We start from the raw sequence: 25,843 nt of genomic DNA on the forward strand, positions 1-25,843 counted from the left end.
CAGACAGCTTGATGAAAACCAGTCAATATTCAGGTCCCCAAGAAAGTAGACCTCTACATCACATACACTATCAAGTGTTTCACACACATTGAGATACTGCCTATAGGCTGGATCATGTTGTATTGTTATATGATTTCATTCTGTAATGTATTGATTGTTGCTGCCTTCTTGGCCAGGTCTCCCTTGAAAAAGACTCTGGGTCTCAATGGACTTTTCCTGGTTAAAGGTTAAATACAATTTTTACAAAATAGTAAAACCCCAAAATAGTAGGTTTTAGATGAGGCAGGTGAATCTGCAACCACATAACTTCAATAACACTTGAAATGAGATATTCTCTAAGCATTACAGGGACGCTAAGTGACATTTGAATGTTTATTGGATAGTCAGACAGCTAGCATTCCTATCAAGTTAACTTAGCTAACTAATGTTACACAAAGTGACAGCAAGTCTAAACACAGAACACCCCATTCTATGTAATATCAATCATATTGTGCTGACTAGCTTTGTGCTACCTGTCAGTTCATTGATAGTTAGCTTATATCAATACAGTTTACTGTTCCCAAAATTGAAATCTGTTTTATACAGCGTGTACTTCTCTTTGCCAACGTTTTAAAGGTGTCTAGCTGTGTCAGGGCGGAAAGATGCAAATACACGCTAGAACGCGCCAATAGGATCTCGCTGGGTCGTGCTTGGCTCTGCCCATCTCGCTGGTTCTGCCCACTATCCTGGGTCAGTTATTAACATCTTTTGAAGTATTCCCGAGGGAGCTTTTGCGCCCCTAGCGGCAAGATATCTTCTCGAGTCACCGACTGTTCCCAAATTGTTGACGTGGTGTGGTTCGCTACCGGACGTGAAGGATGGCCGACCAGAGCAGGCAAATTAAACTCGCCGCAGCCAAGAAAAAGGTACACATTTGAATTCCCCATTTCACAGCAAATATAACAGTTTTTTCCAAACGTTACTCTGTTCTGGATTCGAGTTGTCAGTAGTTCCAAGTTTTCACGAACCCATGTGATGTTGACATTCCACGTCCTCGGACCGGTCTGCAGTCGCCCAACCCAACTCGCATCCTCCTGCTGTGGCTGTTAGCGCGCACGAAATACCGAGGCTTAGCTTGGGCCTCTAATCGTAGCATTAAGTAGCAAGAGTATGTGGACAATTTATACCGGGCAGGGACTTGTAAACTTTGCAATGGCGTTGCTCCCTAGGTACAAACCTTCTGTAGTTTTATCAACCCAATTGGCCAGTTTACGTTTGCTCATGTTAGTGATTTAGCTAACGTTAGCTAACTATCAATGAACTGAAAGGTAGCACAGAGCCAGTTGGCACAATATGATTGATGCTAGCCAGCTAGCTAACACAATATTACACATAATGGGGTGTTATTTGTTTCGACTTTCTTACTGTCACTTTGTGTAAAGTTAACGTTAGTTAGCTAGCTACGTTATAACTCGCTAGGAATACTAGCTGTCCGACAGTCCAAGAAACATTCAAATGTCACTTACATGCCTGCCAGTATCACTAACGTTATATAGTTAATGAAATGACAAACTAATGATAATGTTACCTTGGCTAAATAAAATGTTTGCATAGTTATATCTATTGAGTCATATTTGATAGGAAGCAATGTGTCAGTGAAGAGTAACGTGACGGGTAGTTTGACAGCAGACGCTTCCTCTCCCTGTCTCTGTTTTGTCACTCAGTAGCTAGCTACCTAGAAATATTGTATATAGATAGCTAATCAAATTAAGCTATTTTTGTTTGAAGAACAGTTGTCTTGCTCAAGTCATTTGCGTCGCCTACTATCTCTTTCGACATGGTGATAACCACATACTGTTGTTGAGATCCAACTCAGGAATTTGAGATGGCATTCTTATCTCTGTGGAGTTTCTCTAATTTGTCTCATGACAGCTGTCACAGCACAACCTTGTGCAGGCGGGCGCATGTTCTACCATTACACGTTTAAAAACAAACCCACTTGTACAAGGGGGGGATGTTTTCTCATTTCACATTTAAAAACTAAAAAGTACCTTCCTCAACCTTCAGCTATTGCAGCAATTGGTTATGCTATAAGATCTTGTTGGACAGTTTTGGATCTTTCTAAATAGTCATTCCATTGTCACCCACACCAGTGATGCCATACCAGGAATAACTGCTTATACTGTAATCATATGGGATCTTTCTGAATAGTCACATTATTGTAAGCCACACCAAGGCTCCCTGTACTTTCTATGCAATATACTTATTCTGCTGATGTGCTTAGCCTAGCAAACATGTGAGTTCCAGACAGTTGAGAGCTCTCATTGTCCTCTTCCCCTCCTCTCTTGTGCCGGGCAGCTGAAGGAGTTTCAGCAGAAGAGTTCTCCTGCCAGTGGAGGAGGGGGTGGAAATGGAGGAGGACCAGGTGCCAAGAAGAAGAAGGGAGGGAGCCAACCAGACACACCCTCGGCTGACCTACACTCTCCAGACAATGTGAGTCACCCAGCTGTGTGTGTGTGTGTGATGACTTTGAGTACTGTTCATGCACACTGCTACACTGCTTCTTTGCAAGATTTGACTTCACAGCATTTGCATTTCAATAACAAAGTGAAATGTTGCAAGAAAGCAGTCTGATAATACTTCTACTCTGGAATCACATTTAATGTTCCAGGGCAGCTGCACACTTCGTGTGTGAGTGCAGCCATTTGCAAGTTTACTGTCAGTGTTTGTCATTTATGTCAGATCATGGAATGTAAAATGCAGCAATGCGCCAGTGACCAAAGGACGTGTCTTCGTCAGGCGAGAACGTACTATCATGCTCTGTCAATTTGTATTCCCGTCAGGACGTTGCATCTTAACACACACACCCTTCTGTTTGGTTCAAATCAATAATCCTATTAGAATGACATCAGTTTGGCAATTGTTTCATAACAATGTGGGGGTGTGTGTGTAAGGGACAGTCAATGGTTACTGTAATAACTATATACCGTGTATTCGGAAAGTATTTAAATTGTTTTTTTACTTCCATAAATCTACACACAATAACCCACAATGACAAAGCAAAAACATTTCTATAAAATATTACATTTACATAAGTATTCAGACGCTTTATTCAGTACATTGTTGAAGCACCTTTGGCAGCGATTACAGCCTTGAGTCTTCTTGGGTATGATTACAAGCTTGGCACACCTATATTTGGGGAGTTTCTCCCATTCTTCTCTGCAGATCCTCTCAAGCTCTGTCAGGTTGGATGGGGAGCGTTGCTGATTGGTGGTGTGCCGCAGAGATGGTTGTCCTTCCGGATGATTCTCCCAGCTCTGTCGAAGTGACCATTGGGTTCTTGGTCACCTCCCCAACAAAGGCCCTTCTCCGATTGCTCAGTTTGGCCGTGCAGCCAGCTTTAGGAAGAGTCTTGGTGGTTGCAAACTTTTTCTAATTAAGAATGATGGAGGCCACTGTGTTCTTGGGGACCTTTCATGCTGCAGAAATGTTTTGGTACCCTTCCCCAGATCTGTGCCTCGACACAATCCTGTCTCGGAGCTCTACGGACAATTTCTTAGAACTCATGGCTTGGTTTTTGATCTGACTTGCACTGTCGACTGTGGGACCTTATACACAGATGTGTACCTTTCCAAATAATGTCCAATTAATTGAATTTACCACAGGTGGACTCCAATCAAGTTGTAGAAACATCTCAAGGATGATCAATGGAAACAGGATGCACCTGAGCTAAATGTTGAGTCTCATAGCAAAAGTTCTGAATGCTTATGTAAATAAGTTATTTCTGTTTATTATTTTTATTAAATTAGATTTGTCTAATAAAAACCTGTTTTCACTTTGTCATTATGGGGTATTGTGTATAGATTGAGCATATTTTAAAAAAAATCAATTTTAGAGGAAGGCTGTAACATAGCAAAATGTGGTAAAAAATCAAGGGGTCTGAATACTTTCCGAATGCACTGTAGTTCCTGGATCCTTTTTGCAGTATTTGTTTGCTTTAACTTCTGCCCTAGCCTTCCCATGGTGAAACTAGTTTTTCTGGTATCGGTAAAGACTTTGCTCCCATCTAGCCAGTCACAATGACAGTAATTTTCTTGGAGGAACATTATCACAGAATCAAATATTTTCTATACCTCCAGAGACGGAACTGATTGTGATGAGTCAGTCGCTAACATTGTCTGGCAATGAAGCTGCAGGGGTTGTGGGCTTTCAAATCTTTCTCTTTCAATGCCCTTCCTCCCTCCCTCATTTGCTCATTCACGGTCCCTCTCTCTCTCACCCTTCCACTCTCCCGTAGATTCAGAGTATTCTGAAAGTTCGTAGTCAGACCAATGGATTAGCTCTGTCTCCCTTTGGCAACAGCCAGGTGAGCTTATCCCCTCCTGCCTTCTTTTTCTCTCCTTCTCTCTGTCTCACTCTTCCCCACTATCTCTTCTTTTGTCCTTTTTGTTCTTTTACACCTGTCTCTTGCCCTCTACTTACCTCACTTGATCTCGCTCTCTGTATATCGGTCCCATTCCCTCCCTACTATCTCTGTCCCTCTGTTGTTTTTGCTCCTCTCCTGCATGCTATTCCCAATGGTCACTGGTTGCTCATCGTAGCCATTTCTCTACAGTGAGAGAAGTGCTTGGTATTTATTTTGCCATTTGTTAATTTATTATGAATATGCTAGGATAATGCCTAGCTAACCGTTTTTAGTTTCTTCTGATTTGGGTCAGTCCAACAGGGGCATGATGTTGATTTGCTAGTATCTGTGGGTTTTGCATGTTTATAACTTCTGGACCTGACGTTTTTTTGGTTTATTTACCATGCTGGCATGTCTCCATCAGTGAAAACAAGATGTGTGTGGTTGTCCATCCATGTGTTGTGATTGTGCTGCCTGACTGTACCTTGTTTTGTAGGTTAGAATGATGTGGACATGTGTATGTTTCCAAATTGCTCCAACCACAATCTCTGGATGAGCACTGAAAAGTAATGTCTGTGTGTATTGTGGCCTCAGGCCCACGTTGATGGGGAGGTGAGAAGGTCCACTGTCACCCAGCTACTGGAGGACCCAAACGGAGAGGCCGGCCGCAGCTCCCCTGGTTCTAACCCTGCTAGCTCTATGTCTGCTACTAACCCTGAGTGTGTCAGCCACGCCCACAACACTGACATGCAGCAGGTGTGTCCCTTCCTCCCTCCGTCTTCTTCTATCTGTCTCCATCTCTCTCTCTCTCTCTCTCTCTTACTGTTTCAAGGTATACTGAAACTTCCGTACTTTTTCAATACTAGAACCTGAAAAACGGTTTGGTCCTAGAATTTTTACTGTTAGTGCTTCTGTCAAATGTGTTTCACATCATCTACTGTTTTTAATAGAGATTCAAGTCTGTCTATTAGCGCAGCCGATGTCCCCTTATTGCACCATGCCAGTGCCACTTACTCATTTCTAGTCTGTCCTGAGGAACTACTGCATTCACTGGTAGTCTGGGCTGCATTATCGCTCGCTGAACAGAAGTTAACACACTTGAATAATGCAACACAGCATGCATAAATGTTGTAACTGTTAATTACTGTTTGCAAAACAATGTCCATTACAGGCTAGAACACCTTCCAATGCAAGAAGATACCGGTAGCTTTCCTTGCTAGTTTACAGCTGAAGCAAACATCAACTCACTATCATAGTACCTTGTATGTGATAATATGCAAACCATAGCACAACATTTTGCTTATTTCAAAGCTGATTGTCACCAAAAACTTTCTTCATTCACTTTATCTTGCCTGACTCATGTCTCTCCCAGTCAAGATCATCTTTGCGCAAGCCTCTAAGTGTGAGTGAATGTCATGGGTCTTAAAGAGACAGTGCACACTTTATAAAATAAGAGATTGCTTCTTCTGCGCAAATGTTGTTGATCAGTAAAGTAAGTCCCAAATTGTTTTTCATCTGTAGCCCCACGAATTCAGCCAAAACAAGCAATAACTCAATGCATGCACACACTCCAATTGAATATGCATTCACCTGTATTGTAAATAGGCCTTGATTTACCCAGTTTATCAATCGACTACAGATTCACTATTCAAATAAATTATTACCCTTATGTAGTTAGATTATAATTATATATATTTTTTTATTACATAGTCAAATTGATTGTATAATTGATCCATTATGCACGCATTCCAAAATCCTACATTTCTAATGTATTGATACTGAACTCAAAAGATCTGTCTGGATCAAGTGCCATTCTGTGACTTTGGCTAATACACCTTCTTTTTGTCCCTTGGTATCGTGATTGTATCGAGTATCTTGATACTAAATCTGGTATCAAAGTCAAAATTCTGGTATCGTGACCACCTCTCTCGCCACTCATTAATGAGTAGTCATTATTAACCGTGTACAAGGATGGATAGGCCTAACTTGTGTTCATTGTGTCTGAATACATTTGGCCTGATATGTCACTTGCTTTGATGTTTTTTAGTTTCACTCAAAGCAATTTCCTCTCTCTCTCCTCTCTCTCTCCACAGAACTGCACCCCTGATGCCAATGGCAATGAAAACCATGTGGATGAGAATAGGTGGGTCACCAAGTCATCTTACACACACACACACTCAGTTCCTCTTCAGGATGTGCCCCCTGGTCCTCACTGGCCCTTCTCTACCCTTCACAGCCCTGCCCCCCCTCGCCTGCTACTGTTGACCACACACACACACAGAATAAGTAGCACAGTTATGAAGGCTGGCAGTGCAGTTTATCACACATTGAATGCTCCATTACTCAATAAGACTGGTGTGTTACTGTAACGTGTGTGTGTGTGTGTGTGTGTGTGTGTGTGTGTGTGTGTGTGTGTGTGACCAGACCCCTCTCATCCACAGAGAGCCTGCGGCAGCTCTCCCAGCAGCTCAACGGACTGCTCTCTGGGGTATGCGTGTACTTTATGGCCACAAAAAGGAGAAATTAGGCTTATAAACTGCAGTCGACGCACTGAGAAGTGCACGTTGGCTAAGTGCAAGCCACTCCCAATGATACACTATCTTACTTGCTTTGGATATTTGCTCGCTCCTGGTTTAGTGCGTTGCATAATCAGGAGTGCTATTTGTGATGCTCTCATTGGCTCTGAGAAGCTTGCTTTATTGTGGTTTGACTTATCTTGTTGTTTCTTTCCTGTCTATTCTAGTCATCCACCACCTATGTAAATGGAGACAGTGCTCCCTCGCCTGCCAATGAAAAAGAACTGGAGGTAAGTGACACACATCACCACACCACACGTTGCCCCATTATCATGGCCAGTACACAGGGAAAAGCAATATAAAATGCAATCCATTATTTGTCCTGATCAGACAAACCCAGATCCATTCTATCCCCATTTGAAGTTGCCCCTTGTTAAGCCTCATGCCTATTGAATCAGCCTCAGTACATGATGTTCACTCCCCTCCGTGTGTCCAGTGTGTCTCCATACACACACCAGAGAAATCTTGTGGTGTGTGTGTACCCCCAGGTTATGTAGAGGTGTTCCGTCCCCTCCTCGCCTCTCTCACAATCCCTCCGTTCTTGCTCTCCGTGCAGGAATGTGACTGGCCTCGGCCATACAGCTCACATGACCCCTCTGCCTGTCCTGGCCCTGGGTCCAGGCTCGGGTTACACACACAGGCACACACAGCAAGTGATAGACTTGATAGATTGCATTGTTGTCTCAGCTGTGCAACACAATCTGAAAGATCGTCACAGTCAGAACAAATGAAATGCCGTCCTGGCAGCCCTACTGTACCTTTCCCAGGCCCTGCATACATGCACAGTTTAGTGCAGAGGAACTCTATTTCTCCTTCTCTAGTCATATCTCTGTCCTGTGTAATAGTCCTCAGTCCTGTTAGATTACCTTGCACTTTGATGCAGTCTATATAGATAATGGACACTCTCTCTCTCTTTTAGTAAATAAAATTCAGTCATCTTTCCAAAGCCTTGATTGGAGCTGGCTATTGGTGTTACAACATGTTATAGTGCCTACTAGTTTGTAACTTGATCACATTAGGAACTTTGATGTTCTTACCATGGTTGTGTAGTTCAGGGTTTTCCAAACTCTGTCATGGGGCCCGTCGTGAGTGCACATTCTGGTTTTTGACCTAGCACTACACAGCTGATTCAAATAACTCATTAAGCTTTGATTAATTTAACAGGGAACCCTAGTGTAGTTCATGTTATGTAGACATCTGGAGAAACTGAGGTCATGTGAGAACACTGTCTATTACATTACACACTCCAGTCTGTACATGTATTACTGAATGTTCTGCTAGCTACCTCTGTCTCTGTCCTCACTGTATTACCTCACTGACTACTAGTAGGACCAAATACCTGCTGCCATCATTTTTGTTGGTTGTTCACATTTTACATCACTGAAGGTGACCGAGAGAGTCTTATTTACTTTCACTTTAATGAATTGTTTGTATTTCTCCACCTCCCATCTGTTTTTCATTTATTTCACTTCAATTCACTCCCTTCCTCTTTTTGTTGTTGTTGCATGTTCACACATCAGAGTCGAAACCAAGAGCTGGCAACCGCACTGGACTCCAGCAACCTAACAAACTCTCAGCTCAGTACCAAGCTAGACCTGCTGGTAAGAGTGTGAGTGTGTGTGCGCGCATGCTTGGGTGTTGGGTGTTCTGCAAATAACCCCTCACAGCCCCCATAGCAAGACTCATACCACACCAAGTACACTGACTGGCCACAGATTGACTAGCATGTAACGAATGACGTAACACTTAACACGTTGGCTAAACAGCAGCTGTGCTGAGTGGCAGCACAGTCAGTCAGTTGATCAAGTCATGCATGGTTTTGTTTATTCACCTCACAAATTTCATTGCACTGCACTGTTCTCATTGGTAACCACTAAGCTTTGACATGCTCACCATGATCTCGACAATGAATGAAATGAGGGAATGTTTTTGTCAGTCAATAATAGACCAACTGCACTGATATTGCTTCTGGAGCTAGCTTACCGTCGCTAACCCGATTGACTAGGCTAGTAAGCTTCTGTGCTGCTTTGTAAATGGGAGGTGCTCAATAGGTATTTGACTCCTGAAGAGTGAAAGGCGATGACTTGTTGTTTGGTTAGATGACTGACTTAGTATAGATGGTGGTGGTTTGTGGATGGTGCTGATGTCACTGATTGTCCTGTTTGTCTGACAGACCAAGCAATCTCAGGAGCTCACAGATCAGCTGCAAAAGGTGAGCATAAATAAACTGGGGAAAAAAGATCAACGCAACATGTAAAGTTTTGATGCCATGTTTCATGAGCTGAAATAAAAGATCCCAAAAATGTTCCATACGCACAAATAGCTTATTTCTCTCAAATGTTTTTCATCCCAGTTAGTGAGAATTTCTCCTTTGCCAAGATAATCCGTCCACCTGACAGGTGTGGCATATCAATAAGCAGATTAAACAGCATGATCATTACACAGGTGCATCTTGTGCTGGGGACAAAATAAAGTCCACTCTAAATTGTGGAGTTTTGTCACACAATGCCACAGATGTCTCAAGTTTTGAGGGAGCGTGCAATTGACATGCTGACGGCAGGAATGTCCACCAGAGCTGTTGCCAGAGAATTTAATGTTCATTACTCTACCATATGCCACCTCCAACTTCGTTTTAGAGAATTTGGCAGTACATCCAACCTCCCACACAACTGTAGACCACCTGTAACCGCGTCAGCCCAGGACTTCCACATCCGGCTTCTTCACCTGCGGGATTGTCTGAGACCATGAACCCGGACAGCTGATGAAACTGGGTCTTGATCTGACTTCAGTTCGGCGTTTTTAACCGACTTCAGTGGACAAATGCTCACCTTCGATGGCCACTGGCACGCTGGAGAAGTGTGCTCTTCACGGATGAATCTTGATTTCAACTGTATCCGGCAGATGATAGACTGCGTGTATGGCGTTGTGTGGGCGAGAAGTTGGCTGATGTCAACGTTGTGAACATAGTGCCCCATGGTGGTGTTATGGTATGGGCAGGCATAAGCTATGGACAATGAACACAATTGCATTTTATCGATGGCAATTTGAATTCACAGAGATACCGTGATGAGATCCTGAGGCCCATTGTCATACCATTCATCCGCCGCCATCACCTCATGTTTCAGCATGATAATGCACTGCCCCATGTCGCAAGGATCTGTACACAATTCCTGGAAGCTACAAATGTCCCAGTTCTTCCATGGCCTCCATACTCACCTGACATGTCACCCATTTGAGCATGTTTGGGATGCTCTGGATGGACATGTACGACAGTGTGTTCCAGTTCCCGCCAATATTCAGCAACTTTGCACAGCTATTGAAGAGGAGTGGGACAACATTCCACAGGCCACAATCAACTGCCTGATCAACTCTATGCCAAAGGAGATGTCACGCTGCATGCGGCAAATTGTGGTTACCAGATACTGACTAGTTGTCTGATCCACACCCCTACCTTTTTTTTTAAGGTATCTGTGTATTTCCAGTCATGTAAAATCCATAGGTTAGGGCCTAATGAATTTATTTCAATTGATTGATTTCCATATATGAACTGTAACTCAGTAAAATCTTTGAAATTGTTTTTTTTGCGTTTATTCTTCAGTGTAAAAAGTCTCTTTCTCTCTTCAGTGGATGATGACTATGTTTTCTGTGTGCTTTCTTTGATCAGGAGCGAAAGGAGTTTGAACTTAAATGTGTGAGGGAGCAAGGAGCCATGCGAGAACAATTACAGGTGTGTACACACACACACAACAGTGGAGGCTTCTGAGGGGAGGACGGCTCATAATAATGGCCGGAGTGAATGGAATGGCATCAAACACATAAAAACCATGTGTTTGATGTATTTTATGCCATTCCGCTCCAGCTATTAACACAAGCCCATTCTCCCCAATTAAGATGCCACCAACCTCCTGTGTCACACACGAAGAAGAGGCCTCTGAAAGGTTTATCAGGCCTCTTCTCTTAATCCATTTGAAGACCTTTCAAAGCAATTCTCTCATTTCACTCTGCATTTCCAGATATGTGCTATGCATCTGTCTTAAGGGCCCATACACTATTTGTTGTTGCCTATTTACCCAGGGATGCACGCACTGACACACAGAACAAAATATGTTCTCGTCATTCCAAGTGAATCAAAGCTTTGATTTGATAGATGACGGGGATGATGCAGTGCAATGACACCAATTTAATGATTCTACGTAAGGTTATCTGTTTATTTAAAGATTGTATCATCTGCTTGTCTCTCTTTCTCTTCTCTAGGTCCACATCCAGACCATCGGCATCCTGGTGTCGGAGAAATCAGAGCTGCAGACCGCACTGTCATACACGCAGCAGGCTGCCCGCCAGAAAACAGGTGAGTGTGTACCCTGTGTGAGACTGAGGATGTATGTATATGAATGTGTGTATGTGAACGTTCTCAGTAATGTGGTGTGTTTTCAGGGGAGGCTGGTGAGAAAGAGAGTTGATGTGTGTAGAAGTGTATTTGGATTGGTGCTCAGTAAGCTGCTGATGTGTGTTTTCAGGAGAGGCTGAGGAGCTGAGTAACCGTCTCCAGGCCACCAAACAGAGAGTCTCTGAGCTGGAGAGAACCCTGTCCTCCGTTTCCACACAACAGAAACAGTTTGACAAGGTAACTTAAACACACACAGAGAGAGAGAAACTGTGTGAGAAGGTCATTTACATGATCACACACAAACACACCGGACTGATACAGTTACCTGAATTCCGTGAGCATTGATTTGAGCTTTGCAGTAATGTTACATATGATTGATTTTCTTGTTCTCTTGTGCAGCATAACAAAGAGCTAGAGAGAGAGAGAGACAACCTGAGGCTTGAGGTGTACAGACTAAAGTAAGTCTTACCTGCAGTATGCTTCCATTCTACTAAATGGCTGGCCTTTTATCATATTTCCTTGTTTGCTTTGTGGACTAGGTAGGAAAAGGAATCTAGTGGAAACCACACTGTGTGTGTGTGATACAGGGAGAGAGATGCGTGTCATCTATGAGTAGGTTAGGCAATTCAGAGGCTGTGTGTGTGTACGTTCCAACCTGACCCTCCTATATCTCTCCGTCCCTGTGCAGTAGTGTGAGTGAGGAGAGGAGGCAGCAGAGTTCAGAGCTGTCAGAGCAGCTCAAGCTGAGGGTGAGTGAGAACAGCGCTATGAGACTGGACCTGGACGAACTGCGCAAGAGACTGGAGATGGCTGACGTCATGCTGCAACAGGTAGATACACACACACTCCATACACACACACTCCATACACACTGTCATTATCATTTGTTTTGCGGTTGTTCAATTCTCTTTGTTTTTTTTATTCCTAGTTTTCCAGTCAGTCAGGGCCTCCCAGTGCCAACCAGCAGATGCAGTTACTACTGGAGGAGAAATTACAGATTGAGGCGCACACTGCTCAGGTAGTGGGGTGTGTGTGTGCATGCGAGCGCATTGTGTGGAATGAATTCACCTAGAACTGATTCAAGATGACCACATATTTATAATCATATTTGGTGGTTGCTTATGATTGTCCTATTTGAATTGGAAATGTTTTTTTTCCATATCCCAACTCGCCCTGAGACACCCTCAGAGAGTGGGGTCAGGATCTGCCATTATCAACAGCGACCCTGGATCAATTGCGATGAAGTGCCTTGCTCAAGGGCACGTTGACAGATTTTTCACTGTTGCCACTCTGGGATTCGAACTAGCAACCTTTCAGTTACTGGCCCAACGCTCTAACTGCCATTTACAAACGGGTGTATTCCTCTCTTTAATGTTTTAGCGCCTTGCCATTGTGTTAATGGTCTTTTGGTATCATCTATAGTTAATGGAGTCGGTGGCCCAGCTGCAAACAGAGAGAGACCGCTACGCTGAGCAGATCCAGGAGGAGGGACGAGTATGGAAGGACAAGACAGAGCAGCTGCTCTCTCAGGTACACTATGCTACCACCCCATTAGCAGAACCTATAGAGCTGGCATAGACTCTGAAAAGAATGCTAGAAATACTTAGTCACGGAGTTGATTGGCGTGCGTGTGTCCTGTGCAGGTGACACTAGTAGCAGAGGAGAGAGACAGGAGCATCAGTCAGATCCAGGAGCTAGAAGCTCACATCACAGACCTGAAGCACGCTGCAGGTGAGACACACAGCTACCCTCCTTGTTTTGCACATCAGTTGTTCTCAGAAGAGCTTTCTACCAAAGACAAGCTTACTGTGTTCGTCCTGTCAATGATTATCATGAAAAGATTTGTATTGCCATAAGGAAAGTACAATGTACTATTGGTGAAAGGAGAAAAATGTTCTCAGAAAGGGAGATGAACAGATTGTTTTCTCCTCCCCAGCCCTTTTGTCCCATGAGAGAGAGGCCCAGGTAGATCCCCAGCCCTCAGGGCCCTCAGAGAGTGAACTGACCCTCCAGGAAGCCCTCAGCAGCCTGCAGCAGGAGAGAGACTCTCTCAACACACAGTTCCAGTCCCAGGTGATAACTAACTCACTCACTCACTCACTCACTCACTCACTCACTACCAGTGAATAATAACACGCACTGTGTATATCACACTCTGAACACTATGCATTATGGTTTGTGTTGGTGCCGGCCTGGAACCAAATACTGGACACCATTTCCCTGTTATAGAGTCTCACAAGCAAAATCTCACTGTTCTTCCCCTTCCCTTCCTTTGTTATAGCTACGTGACAACGAGCAGCTGAGTCGTATGTGCTCGGAGCAGGAGTCCCGTCTCTCGGAGCTGGAGCGCCATGCGGAGCGCGGGGCCGAGGATGCAGAGGACCGCAGGCGCATGCTGGAGGACGTGCAGAGTGACAAGGCCACCATCAGCCGCGCCCTGGCCCAGAACCGCACCCTTAAAGACCAGCTGGCTGAGCTGCAGAACGGCTTCGTCAAACTGGTAAGGACGAATATTACCTATTTACTGTCCTGTTGACTTATTTGAAGTATTCACTAATCTGCCTAAGTTTGATTGGTGATAAAAGAAATGGGTGGAACTGGAAACATTGTTTTTACTCATTCAGCCACATTCAAAACACACACATTTACATTTACAGTTTAGGCATTTAGCAGAATCTCTTATCCAGAGCGGCTTAGTTCATCTTAAGGTAGCTAGGTGAGACAACCAAATATCACAATCATAGAAAGTCAAACTTTTCCTCAATAAGCTACTATCAGCAAAGTCAGTGCTAGTAAGATAAGACACGTTAGAATAACAAGGGTGTTGCCTCGTGTTAAATGTCTCTCTGCCATCCTAGACCAATGAGAACATGGAGCTGACCACTGCTCTGCAGTCAGAGCATCACGTCAAGAAGGAGCTGGGACGCAGGATGGGACAACTACAGGAGGACCTGCACAACTTCAAGGAGCAGGTAGGGACACACCAGTGGAGGCTGCTCAGGGGAGGAGGGCTCATAATAATGGCTGGAACAGAGCGAATGGAATGACATCAAACACATGGAAACCATGGATGTTTCTCTATGCATACTACTGTGCTCCACACTCTCATGCTCCAAGTGCATTCTCCGAGGACGTTTTCTTGAGTTTGTTCTTGTGAGGACGCATTAAACATTTAATTTGAGAAGCACTCCCCCTACTGTATTACCTCACACTGCATCTCCCCATTCATTTCTTCCAGCCAGGACAATGGCAACAATAGAGACGAAAGACTGCATTCTGTAAGGCTGCATAACGCGACTAATGATGATTTGAAAAAAGCCGCTTGTAAGGCATGAGCTCGGCTTAGTTTTTTGCTCAGGCTGTACACACTTCATCAGTCTCTCATTCACAATTTAACGGCAGCATCCCCTTTGTGTGGCCGTAATGCAACCTAAAAAAGTCCATGCTTTTTGCGGCCAGTGGCCGTTGTGCCCTTCTCCCTGAGTGCCGCACGCTCCTAAGCACCTCACTCACATGGCTCTCATCACGTGATCGGGTTTTTCTCACAGGCTACCAGTGAAGACAGACACATAGGGGCCGCAACTGCACGCATCCTTATCCAATTCCGAGGTGCATGTTGGAAGAATTGTCCACATTTTACTTTTCGTCAGCCATCAAGATGAGTAGTAGGCCTAACGAACAGCAAAATCACTAGTCTATGTCAATCTACTATCCCCTATTGTACAAAAGTTGACCTATTCTGTGTGAGAAAGAAATATTCCAAACATAGTCTGGGACAGTTGTGGGATGCGATGGATGTCAAATTAATCCAACCACTATCATCAAACTTTTTTTACACAATGTGGCTTTAAATTATGATAAACAATTTGGCCTATTTCTTCACATTATAAGCACAGCCATGTGCACATGGCAGTAGGCTATAAGCGCAAATGTTACATTAGCGGGAAAACACCATTATCAAAAGTGACCGCAAATGCGATTTATGCATGTAATGCTTTTATTATAAAGGTGCATTTTTTTATGGTGAAAATTATCTTCCCAAACTTGAAACTCACACGCTGCTTTATCTATACCACTTAGGCTCTACACCCCTTCTAAAGCAGATTCATGTGCTTAATTTTAAGAAGTTGTTTGGCCACTTTTGTTGTGATACAACCTTATCAAAACATATAGGCCTATGGGCTAGGCTACATGAGGTGTGCAACTATGATTTGAAAAACTCTTCTTTCCCTTATGCTGGGCATAATTCACAAGTGATCATTCACCAGTAATAGGCTAATATTGTCTCCCATCAGACTATTCTTGATTTAATCTCGTCTTTACTTATACTAAATAATATATGTGAAATTAGTTTTGATTTAGAATGGACCATTATCATGCACCTGTCTCGAAACGGGCAGCGGGAAAAATACATCTCATCTATGAACTTAAATTGCGAATGGAGGACGCTTTTCCCGTGGTTCATTTTCATGTCAGCCATGTAGGCTGTACTCCTGATGTAAAGATAAACAATGTGCTTAATATTAGGAAAGTTGCGAAATATAGTAGACCTAGCAGAAAGTTGATGGGATCCTTCCCTTTTTAATAGTGGCCATCACTCTGTCTATAGGCTATGCAACATGAGCTCATGGGCTGTCATGAAGTGTTTTATTAGATTTTTGATGACATTTGCATTGATGTCAGAGTGATTAGTACCAGGCAGTTAGCAGGTTTGGTAGGCTACTAATGAGCATCAGAGCTTGGAGAAGCCTAATTACCGTGACCCAACACGTCACGGGGAATTTGTCTGCCTTCATGACTCGTGACCGCCGGTGTGGCGGTCATACGGTCACCGCAACAGCCCTAGTCTGAATACTTTCTGAATTAACTATGTGAATTTAATCTAGCTAGAGAAGATTACCTAAAACTAATGTTATGCAAGGTAGATGTCAATTCTTCATGGCTTGCTAGCCAGTTAACCTTATGGACTTACCCATTCACTGAACCTTCCTTCTTCTAGCCAGGACAATGGCAATAGAGACGAAACAAGATATACACAAAGCAAACTTTTTACTTCATAACTATCAGCTAGCTATATGTGAATCGTAATAATGTAGCTAACAAGATAGTATAACAGGCATGGGTAGCTAGCTAACAATTCTTTGTAGCTATCTGGCTAGCTAACAGTAGTTGCTAGCCGGTTATCTCTGACTTACTATGGGCTTACGACCTACGCACACTACAGTAGGTACTGTAGGCAGGTAACCATGCCAAAATTAACACTGCATGTATTTATCAACATCAAGATAAAATGTTGTAGACAGGCAACATATGAGATGTGAATAGGCAACATTTAATTACAAAGTCAGTGTATTTTCTCTCACTTCAACTCAAATAATGTCCGCTATTGATTTCAAGAAAATGTTATTTTTACGTGGTTGCGTCATATTTCTGTGCATACTTTCCATGGAAGCTTGCATCGATGCTTCAAAATATGTACAAATGGAGTACGCATTCGAGAAGTGCCCTCCGTGCTCCGTTTCATATACTTTGATTTGGACTCATACTCCGACCCTCCCTTGCTCCAATTTGCATGCACGGTTGTATGCATTTTGAGAAACACCCCATGTGTTTGATGTATTTCATACCATTCCTCTCCAACCATTACCACGAGCCCATCCTTCCCAATTAAGGTGGTGAACAGCTGCAGGAACAACATTTGTCACACAAACACACTCACACATGTCTGCTTCATCCCCAGTTGGAGCTGAAGTCTCTGGAGTACCAGGCGCTGCTGGAGCAGCGGGACCAGATAGTGGCCCACCTACAGCAGTACTCTGCAGGCTACACGGCCCTGGCATCAGAGCGGGAGCAGCTCCACAGACAGTACCTGCAGCAGAGCCAGCTGATGGACCAGCTGCAGCATGACGAGACCCATGGAAGGGTTCAACTGGAGATGAGCCACAAACAGCTGGAGCAATACCAGGTCAGGGAACGGGACAGACACACACACATTCATAATGCATCGTTACTGCTGCGCTGGCTGGCTGGCCGGCTGGGTTGTCACTAGTTACCACAGCCACAAAGTCAAAATAGGCTACATCGTAAAAATTAATGAAAAGAAACTAAAATTATCTTTTTTGTCTGAGCTTAAGGTTAGTGGTGGGGTTAAGGTTGGTGTTGGATTTAGGGGTTAGGCTTAAAATCAGATTTGAAGAAGATAAATTGTAGGAATGGGTGGGGTTTATGACTGTGGCTGTGGTAACCCTCCCCCTACAGGAGAGGCTGGAGCGGTTGTCCAGAGACAACGAGCAGCTGAAGGCTGAAGTCACAGAGCTGCTCAACAGCTCAGCCCTGGCCACACCCCCCAGAGACCAGGGAGACGGAGTGGAGAGCCAATCCCTGCCAGAAAGCCCACAGAAGTCCTCCATCGCTATCCCAGAAGACTTTGAGAGCCGGGAAGAGATGGTAAGGAGAAAACAACCCTCAGTGGTTTTAAGTGGCCTCTAGTGTTGTTGCTCCCAAATCTACATATATGAGGATTTTCAAAGCATCTTTCAGATAATTGTCTCCGATTTTAAAAATTCCCCCCTGCCGTCTCTCTCAGGAGGAGTTTGTGCGCGATGCAGTGGCGCGTGTGGAGGCAGAGAGAGATGAGGTGAGGAGCAAACTGGAGGAGGAGAGGAGACTGCACCTCGCAGCCCGTCGCCAGGCTGCAGCACCCAGCATGGAGTACCAGCACCACAGTCATGACCATGAACATGACCACGGTCACAGCCACGACCACACTCACAGCCATGATGACCACAGTCACTGTGAACACACAGGTGAGAGGAGGAGAGGTGCATGCACATAGTTGTGTGTGCTACGTGCATGACCAATGTTTGTTCTCTCAGAGCTCTATGCTAGTTTTGAGTGTGTTACCATTGCAGTGTGTGACCGGTATCTCTTCCCCCCCCCCTGTGTTAGTCTCAGGTTCAGAGGGCGTCCCAGTGGAGGTACACGAGGCCCTGTGTGTTGCCATGGAGAAGCTCCAACACCGCTTCACCTCTCTGATGCAGGAGAAGGCTGACCTGAAGGAGAGGGTAGAGGAGCTGGAACACCGCTGTATACAGCTGTCTGGAGAGACTGATACTATAGGTGACAATCACACTCCTTTATACAGCTGTCTGGAGAGACTGATACTATAGGTGACAATCACACTCCTTTATACAGCTGTCTGGAGAGACTGATACTATAGGTGACAATCACACTCCTTTATACAGCTGTCTGGAGAGACCGATACTGTCAGTCAGACACACACTATCACTGCTGTAACTGTCTGTAAAGACTGCCACTATCTGTGAGACACACACTCTCCACTACCCTTTTTCACACACACACAGTGATGCACTTACACATTCATTCCCATAGTGTGACCGGTCTTGTCATCCCTTTCCTTCATTATGTGTTTGTCCAGGAGAGTACATTGCCCTGTACCAGAACCAGAGAGCTGTCATGAAGCAGAAACACATGGAGAAGGAGCAGTACATCAGTATGTTGGCCCAGGACAAAGAGGAGATGAAGGTTTTATTTTATTCTTTATTTGACTAGGCAAGTCAGTTAAGAACAAATTCTTATTTACAATGACTGCCTACCAAAAGGCCTTTTGTGGGGACGGGGGCTGGGATTAAAAGTATACGACAAAACACACATCACAACAAGAGACAACACTACATAAAGAGAGACCTCAGAGGACAACATAGCATGGCAGCAACACATGAAAACACAACATGGTACAAACATTATTGGGCACAGACAACGGCACAAAGGACAAGACAGTAGAGACAACAATAGATCAGGCGAAGCTGCCACAACTGCCAGTAAAAGAGTCCATGATTGAGTCTTTGAATGAAGAGATGGAGATAAAACGGTCCAGTTTGAGTGTTTTTTGCAGCTCGTTCCAGTCGCTAGCTGCAGCGAACTCAAAAGAGGGCCCCAGGGATATGTATGCTTTAGGGACCTCTTACAGAATGTGACTGGCAGAACGGGTGTTGTATGTGACTCCAGTAGGCATCACAGATAGGGGGGAGTGAGGCCTAAGAGGGTTTTATAATAAGCATCAACCAGTGGGTCTTGCGATGGGTATACAGAGATGACCAGTTTACAGAGGAGTATAGAGTGCAGTGATGTGTCCTATAAGGAGCATTGGTGGCAAATCTGATGGTCGAAAGGTAAAGAACATCTAGCAGTTCGAGAGCACCCTTACCTGCCGATCTATAAATTATGTCTCCGTAATCTAGCATGGGTAGGATGGTCATCTGAATCAGGGTTAGTTTGGCAGCTGGGGTGAAAGAGGAGAGATTACGACAGAGGAAACCAAGTCTAGATTTAACTTTAGCCTGCAGCTTTGATATGTGCTGAGAGAAGGACAGTCTAGCCATACTCCCATGTACTTGTAAGAGGTGACTACCTCAAGCTCTAAACCCTCAGTTAAAAAGCACATTGGTGGGGAGAGGGGCATTCTTCTTACCAAACTACATGACCTTTTGTTTTGGAGGCATTCAGAACAAGGTTAAGGGCAGAGAAAGCTTGTTGGACACAATTAAATTTTGTTGTGGCGCGTTTAACACAAAATCTGCCTTTTTGGATGCCGATTATGGCCGATTACATTGCAGTCCACGAGGAAACTGCGTGGCAGGCTGACCACCTGTTACACGAGTGCTGCATTAAAAGGAGCCAAGGTAAGTTGCTAGCTAGCATTAAACTTATCTTATAAAAAACAATCAATCTTCACATAATCGCTAGTTAACTACACATGGTTGATATTACTAGGTTAACTAGCTTGTGCTGCGTTGCATATAATCAATTCGGTGCCTGTTAATTTATCATCGAATCACAGCCTACTTCAACTTCGCCGAACGGATGATGATTTGACAAAAGCGCGTTCTCGAAAAAGCACAATCTTTGCACAAATTGAACTAACCATAAACATCAATGCCTTCCTTAAAATCAATACACATATTAAATCTGAATATTATGGTAAAAGAAATTCATGTTAGCAGGCAATATTAACTAGGGAAATTGTGTCACTTGCGTTCAGTGCGAGCAGAGTCACGGTATATGCAACAGTTTGGGCCGCCTGGCTCGTTGCAAACTGAAATAATTTGCTAGAATTTTACGTAATTATGACTTAACCTTGAAGGTTGTGCAATGTAACAGCAATATTTAGACTTAGGGATGCCAGCCGTTAGATAAAATACTTAACGGTTCCGTATTTCACAAAGAATAAACGTTTTGTTTTAGAAATGATAGTTTCCGGATTTGACCATATTAATGACCAAAGGCTCGTATTTCTGTATTTATTATTATAATTAAGTCTATGATTTGATAGAGCAGTCTGACTGAGCGGTGGTAGGGAGCAGCAGGCTCGTAAGCATTTATTCAAACAGCACTTTACTGCATTTGCGAGCAACTCTTAGCAATGCTTGAAGCACAGAGCTGTTTGACTTCAAGCCTATCAACTCCCGAGATTAGGCTGGCAATACTAAAGTGCCTATAAGAACATCCAATAGTCAAAGGTATATGAAATACAAATGGTATAGAAATAGTTGACGCGTCATAATTCCTATAATAACTACAACCTAAAACTTCGTAACTGGGAATATTGAAGAACTGGTAATATTGAACCACCTGCTTTCATATGTTCTGAGCAAGGAACTTAAACGTTAGCTTTTTAACATGTCACATATTGCACTTTTACTTCTCCAACACTGTGTTTTTGCATTATTTAAACCAAATTAAACATGTTTCATTATTTATTTGAGACTATATAAATAAAATCTATGTATTATATTAAGTTAAAATAAGTGTTCATTGTTCATTCAGTATTTATATATATATATATATATATATATATATAATGAAAATCGGCTGATTAATCAGTATCGGCCTTTTTTGGTCCTCCAAGTATCGGTATCAGCATTGAAAAATCATAATTGGCCAACCTCTAATTTTAGGTAATAATCTTCTAGTGTTAACGTACAGAAAACCCAGGCTTTTACGAGAGCAGAAATCAGTGAAGCAGACATCAGAGCACAAATCACAATTGGGGCTAGCGACAGTAGATTGGCCAGGGTGAACTTGCACATTTCCAGATATCAGCAGTAATATAATCAGGGCAAGGCAGAGGACAGGGAGAGCTCTGCAGTGTTGATTTTTTACATTTGAATGTGCATTAGATGGCAACAAGAGCATATTGTTCAGCATTTCATCAGGTAACATGAATACAAAGCCGGCGAGAGGTGGTTAGAATAGGATGGGGGGCCAAGAGTCTGTGTAACTAATAGAGAGTCAGAGTCCTGAGTGTGGGAACAAACATAATCTGTCCCACGGTTGGGTAAACATGCAAGTTCATAGTCAACAAAGCACAAAGGAGTCATGAGGCAAATAGCATAAAGCACAAGAGAAAAATATAATGACTTGGGACTAGCCATTGTAAGTTCAGAGTCACTCGCCCCAACAGTGCGTGTGTGCTGGAGGCGAGCGACAGCTTGGGGGGGGGTGTTGTTATCTGTACCAGATGGGGAGACAGGCCAGGGCAGACGGTGAACAGATCACCAGGTGGAATCCAAGCTGTTGTGCAGCAGGCAACGGGAGTAGGTGTCACACCCACTTGGGAGAAGGTTTTTTTTTTTCGGAAGGCAGATTCCTTGTAGAAAATCCCAGCTAGCTAGCAAATCACTGTCCACCATCTTTTCCATGTGGAAAAGGAGGTTGTTAGCTAGCTATATCTTTTCAGTTTTGGCAAATGGTCCACACACACACACACACACACACACACACACACACACACACAAAGGTACTCTACTCACACACAGAAAAGTACACCAATTCGACCGTGTTTCTGTGCCCATGCAGGCCAAACTGGCAGAGCTGCAGGACCTGGTCATGAGGTTGGTGGGTGAGAGAAACGAGTGGTACAGCCGCTATGCTGGGGTGGTGGCTAGCGATGACACTACAGCTAACCCTGACCTGCTGCCAGCTGGGGAGGACCATGTCCAGGCTCACCACGCACACAGACGCATGGAGCTCAATGCTGTGGACGGACAAGGTATGAGCACACACACGCACACCTTCTCTCCATTCCCGCTGTAGAGTCCATGGATAGTCATTATACTAACCTCCCTGATCTCTCATCTCCTTCCCCCTTCTCTCTCCAGAATCTATGGATCTAAGTAAAGCTGTGGAATCTGACTCCTCCACCCCTGATACCCCTCACAGTGCACCGTCAGACTTGGGCCAGAGGCTCCCCCCAGATTCCCAGGCTCTGATGAGGCCTCAGGAGGACGGCACAGCCAGGCAGATCATGCAGCTGCTCCAGGAGATCCAGGGGCCCCGCTCCGTGCCCTTCCTGGGGGACAATCCCTGCATCCCCTTCTTCTACCGGCCTGACCAGCAGGACGAAGTCAAGATCCTGGTGGTCTGATGATGAGACTATGGAGCCAACTGGCAACGTTGGTTTGGATCCCTGGCAATGTTGAACGATCTCTGAACACACACAGCATTCCACCACGTCACACTTAGGTCATCTAGGATTACACGTACACACACTTCTGGGTATACGGTCTCGCACACATGAGCGCACTCTCCCCCGGGAGAGTTTGTTTACGCTCTCTTTCTCACACACCATTTGAGTCCTTGGCGGGTCTCACATGCAGTTTATTATTCACTGGACACTAGGGCTGGGGATTGCTCACGATATCACATTATCACAATACCTAGGTGCCGATACGATATGTATTGTGATTCATATTGTTCACCATATGTCTGCTGCAGAGAGACGAGAGACCCATAAGAAAATTAGTTTTGATCAGTCAGGGAAATAAGTGCTGAAATATGTTGGTTCACTATTTAAAAAGGATAACAAGCTAGCGACTAGCACTAGCTAACGCTACGTACAGCATATTGAAATTGATTCTTGGAGTCAAATATCGATATTTCGTCCCAAAATAATATGTAACTGTATCGATCTCTTCACCCCCCAAAATCACTACTGGACACACATAGTGACTTAAGCACATGAACTCCTTGTGTGGCTGCCTTCCTCTCCTTGTCTACTTCCTCCTCCGTTGCAGCCTCCTTACTTGCAGTGTTTGTGTCAATTCATTTTCTGATCTCTCTCCTCTATTCCCTAACCACCACCTCTCTCCCCTCCCCTTATGCAATAAAATATCTGTTCCCTCAGTCATTGTCTATTGAAGGAGAAATGAAGGCTTTGAGTGAAGTTAACAGCAATAGTATGTGTGCGTGCATGGACTACTCTCACAGGATCCTCATTCACAATGTGTGTCTGATTCTGGAGAACTGGGATAGTCTGTGTTTGGTAGTGGAGACAGACAAGGCTTGGTTTTGCCCTGTGGGCTTTTTCTCGATTAATTTCCTTGTCTCTTTTCCTCCATGACAACCGATGGGCAATAAGACATACTCTGGCATTTGGTCATGAATGGAAGGAGACTGATGCACAGCCCGTGGTAGGTGTTGGTGTGTTCTATGGCAGTGGAGGGAGTGTTGTCAGTGAAGCAGATGGAGTAGTGAAGGTCAGTATCAATTCAGGCTAGAGCCTTGGCCTAACGGGAGAAAGCAAGTCAGGAAAGCATTGGTAAAGACATTTGGTGCAAGTTTGCGCTGTTCACTTAATTTCTAAGTCATTTACTTCTAAGTAGGGGAACACAATTACGTCATAGGAAAGAGGAACGTGAACGTAGACACACATGGCTGCTCTCCCCTACATTTACCTTGTCTATCCACCCTCTTCCATTTGGGAACACTGAAATCTGAGCACACGTATCTACAGTAGAGCTTTCTCTTATGCCACTGAGCCAGTCACTTGTATTCCCCTAGTTGCTCTGTGTTTATTTATTTGATGTCCCATTTCATGGCATTTTCATGTCATCTTGTTTATCAATTGTTCAATTCCATTGTGCTTGTTGCCCCTCTACATATCATTGATATGAAGTTGCTCCATTTGAGACTGGATGAAGATTGTGTGTCTGTGATAAATGATCCAATCTCAATTGTAGCCCTAATGATCTGAATGGAAGTGGTCTCTTCTCTCTAGTTTCATGGGTTTTTGTTGTAGGTTATTGCACTAAAATTGTACAGAGCTTCTCCTAAAATCCTGTCCCATCTCACTTATTTTTGGGACAGTAGTTTTTCTATGGCAGACCCATTCTAGGCATTTGATTTCTGTGCTTGGAGCCCTATGATGTCATGTGTGCTCTTTGGCACATCTGGGCCGAGGGTTCCACTCAAAGCTAACGAATGGAGACTAAAGCTTGTGTGTTGAAGTGACCGAGAGAGAGAGAGAGAGAGTGTGTGTGTGCACTAGGAGGATGTACAGGTATGTACATATAGTGTTGTATTAATTCTAGTAACACAAGGCAGAGGCAATGGGGGTTAAGTTCTGCTGTTTGATTGGAAGGTCCTCCTGTTTTTGGAGAAACGTCCCATGATGGGGATGTGTGTGTGTGTGTACTCATAATATTTGTTGATTTTGGATTTTGAGGCTTCCGTAGTGTCTTTGTTGTTGACTACCGATGTCAGATTTTTTATTCAAGAATGGAAGTCTTTAATGATAAGTCAATTGATTACCCCTAAACTTAATGAAAAGCAAAAAGTCTGAAAAACAGTAAGATGGTTTTTGATGATGCTATGTGAAATGTGTTCAATCAGATATGAGGAAAGTAGTGGTTGTGGAGGACGTTTTCAGGTCTGTAGAGGTGTTTGTACTTGGTCTGCATTAGTCGCTGAACCAACTCTATCCTGAAGCGCAGCACTTTTTGCTGTAGGACTTGACATGGTTTCTGTTGAAAGTGAATGTACCGTTACCCCCAATCTGAATTCAATTCCTGGCTTAGCATTCTCTTTTACTTATGAAAAATATTGTCATTAAAAAGTTAACTTTTGTTTTGGGAGGAGTAAAACCAAGAGAAAATATTTTGGAATAATTTAAAATGCCATTATTTTGACGGTGACGAGATACTAGTAATAGATTAAACTGATCCACCCCACTTTCTAATTCAATGTTTCTTTTGAATGGATATGTGTGATTGAACAGATGTGTTAGACAGTTGAAAGTTTTCTGTTGTAAAGGAGCTGTATATACTGTAACTGTGTAAGATATTGTACAGTATATTCATTCTGCCTGGTGTGGGAATAAAGGTAATGGCTGTAGTGTTGCTAACAGCCCAGAGCGTTTGTCTGTCTGTCCGTTTGTGTGAGCAATTGTTGGCTTCAGGACCCACAGCTGAAGTGAAGGGGTAGGGGTGATGTCTTTGTATTAAATCAAAGGTTAACTAAATTAAAATCTATTTGGAATAATTATCTAAACTAATCCGTTTTAATGCAATGGGGGATGTTGAAGGATCGTTCCAACACTGCATTTCTGTTGTGATTTCTCCTGTAAGATTTGTTTTCTCCCCTCCTAAATAAAATTGATTGAGCAAAGTAGACAGAATCTGGTCAATGGATCCTTGC

The 25,843-nt window shown here is 43.7% G+C and overlaps 1 protein-coding gene across 4 annotated transcripts; it reads left to right on the forward strand.

Moving 5' to 3' along the window:
* Positions 1 to 771: 771 nt before the first annotated feature.
* Positions 772 to 25,816, forward strand: golga2 (golgin A2). Of its 4 annotated transcripts, XM_029709382.1 has the most exons (27): positions 772 to 905; positions 2,338 to 2,472; positions 4,277 to 4,345; positions 4,979 to 5,140; positions 6,478 to 6,527; positions 6,809 to 6,872; positions 7,128 to 7,190; positions 8,481 to 8,561; positions 9,134 to 9,172; positions 10,625 to 10,687; positions 11,215 to 11,308; positions 11,478 to 11,584; positions 11,747 to 11,805; positions 12,036 to 12,177; positions 12,276 to 12,365; positions 12,770 to 12,877; positions 12,991 to 13,078; positions 13,284 to 13,420; positions 13,629 to 13,847; positions 14,206 to 14,319; positions 17,088 to 17,312; positions 17,606 to 17,794; positions 17,934 to 18,153; positions 18,296 to 18,466; positions 18,786 to 18,892; positions 22,226 to 22,418; positions 22,528 to 25,816. In XM_029709382.1, the coding sequence occupies exons 1-27, from the start codon at positions 858 to 860 to the stop codon at positions 22,791 to 22,793; spliced, it is 3,303 nt and encodes a 1,100-aa protein (XP_029565242.1). In that variant the 5' UTR covers positions 772 to 857; the 3' UTR covers positions 22,794 to 25,816. The 4 variants fall into 4 exon arrangements, with proteins under 4 accessions (XP_029565242.1, XP_029565244.1, XP_029565243.1 ...); XM_029709384.1 differs by lacking the exon at positions 4,979 to 5,140 and having other exon boundaries at positions 773 to 905; XM_029709383.1 differs by lacking the exon at positions 4,277 to 4,345 and having other exon boundaries at positions 773 to 905.
* Positions 25,817 to 25,843: the final 27 nt, after the last annotated feature.

This window comes from Salmo trutta, chromosome 23 (assembly GCF_901001165.1).
Source record: "Salmo trutta chromosome 23, fSalTru1.1, whole genome shotgun sequence".
NCBI lineage: Eukaryota > Metazoa > Chordata > Actinopteri > Salmoniformes > Salmonidae > Salmo > Salmo trutta.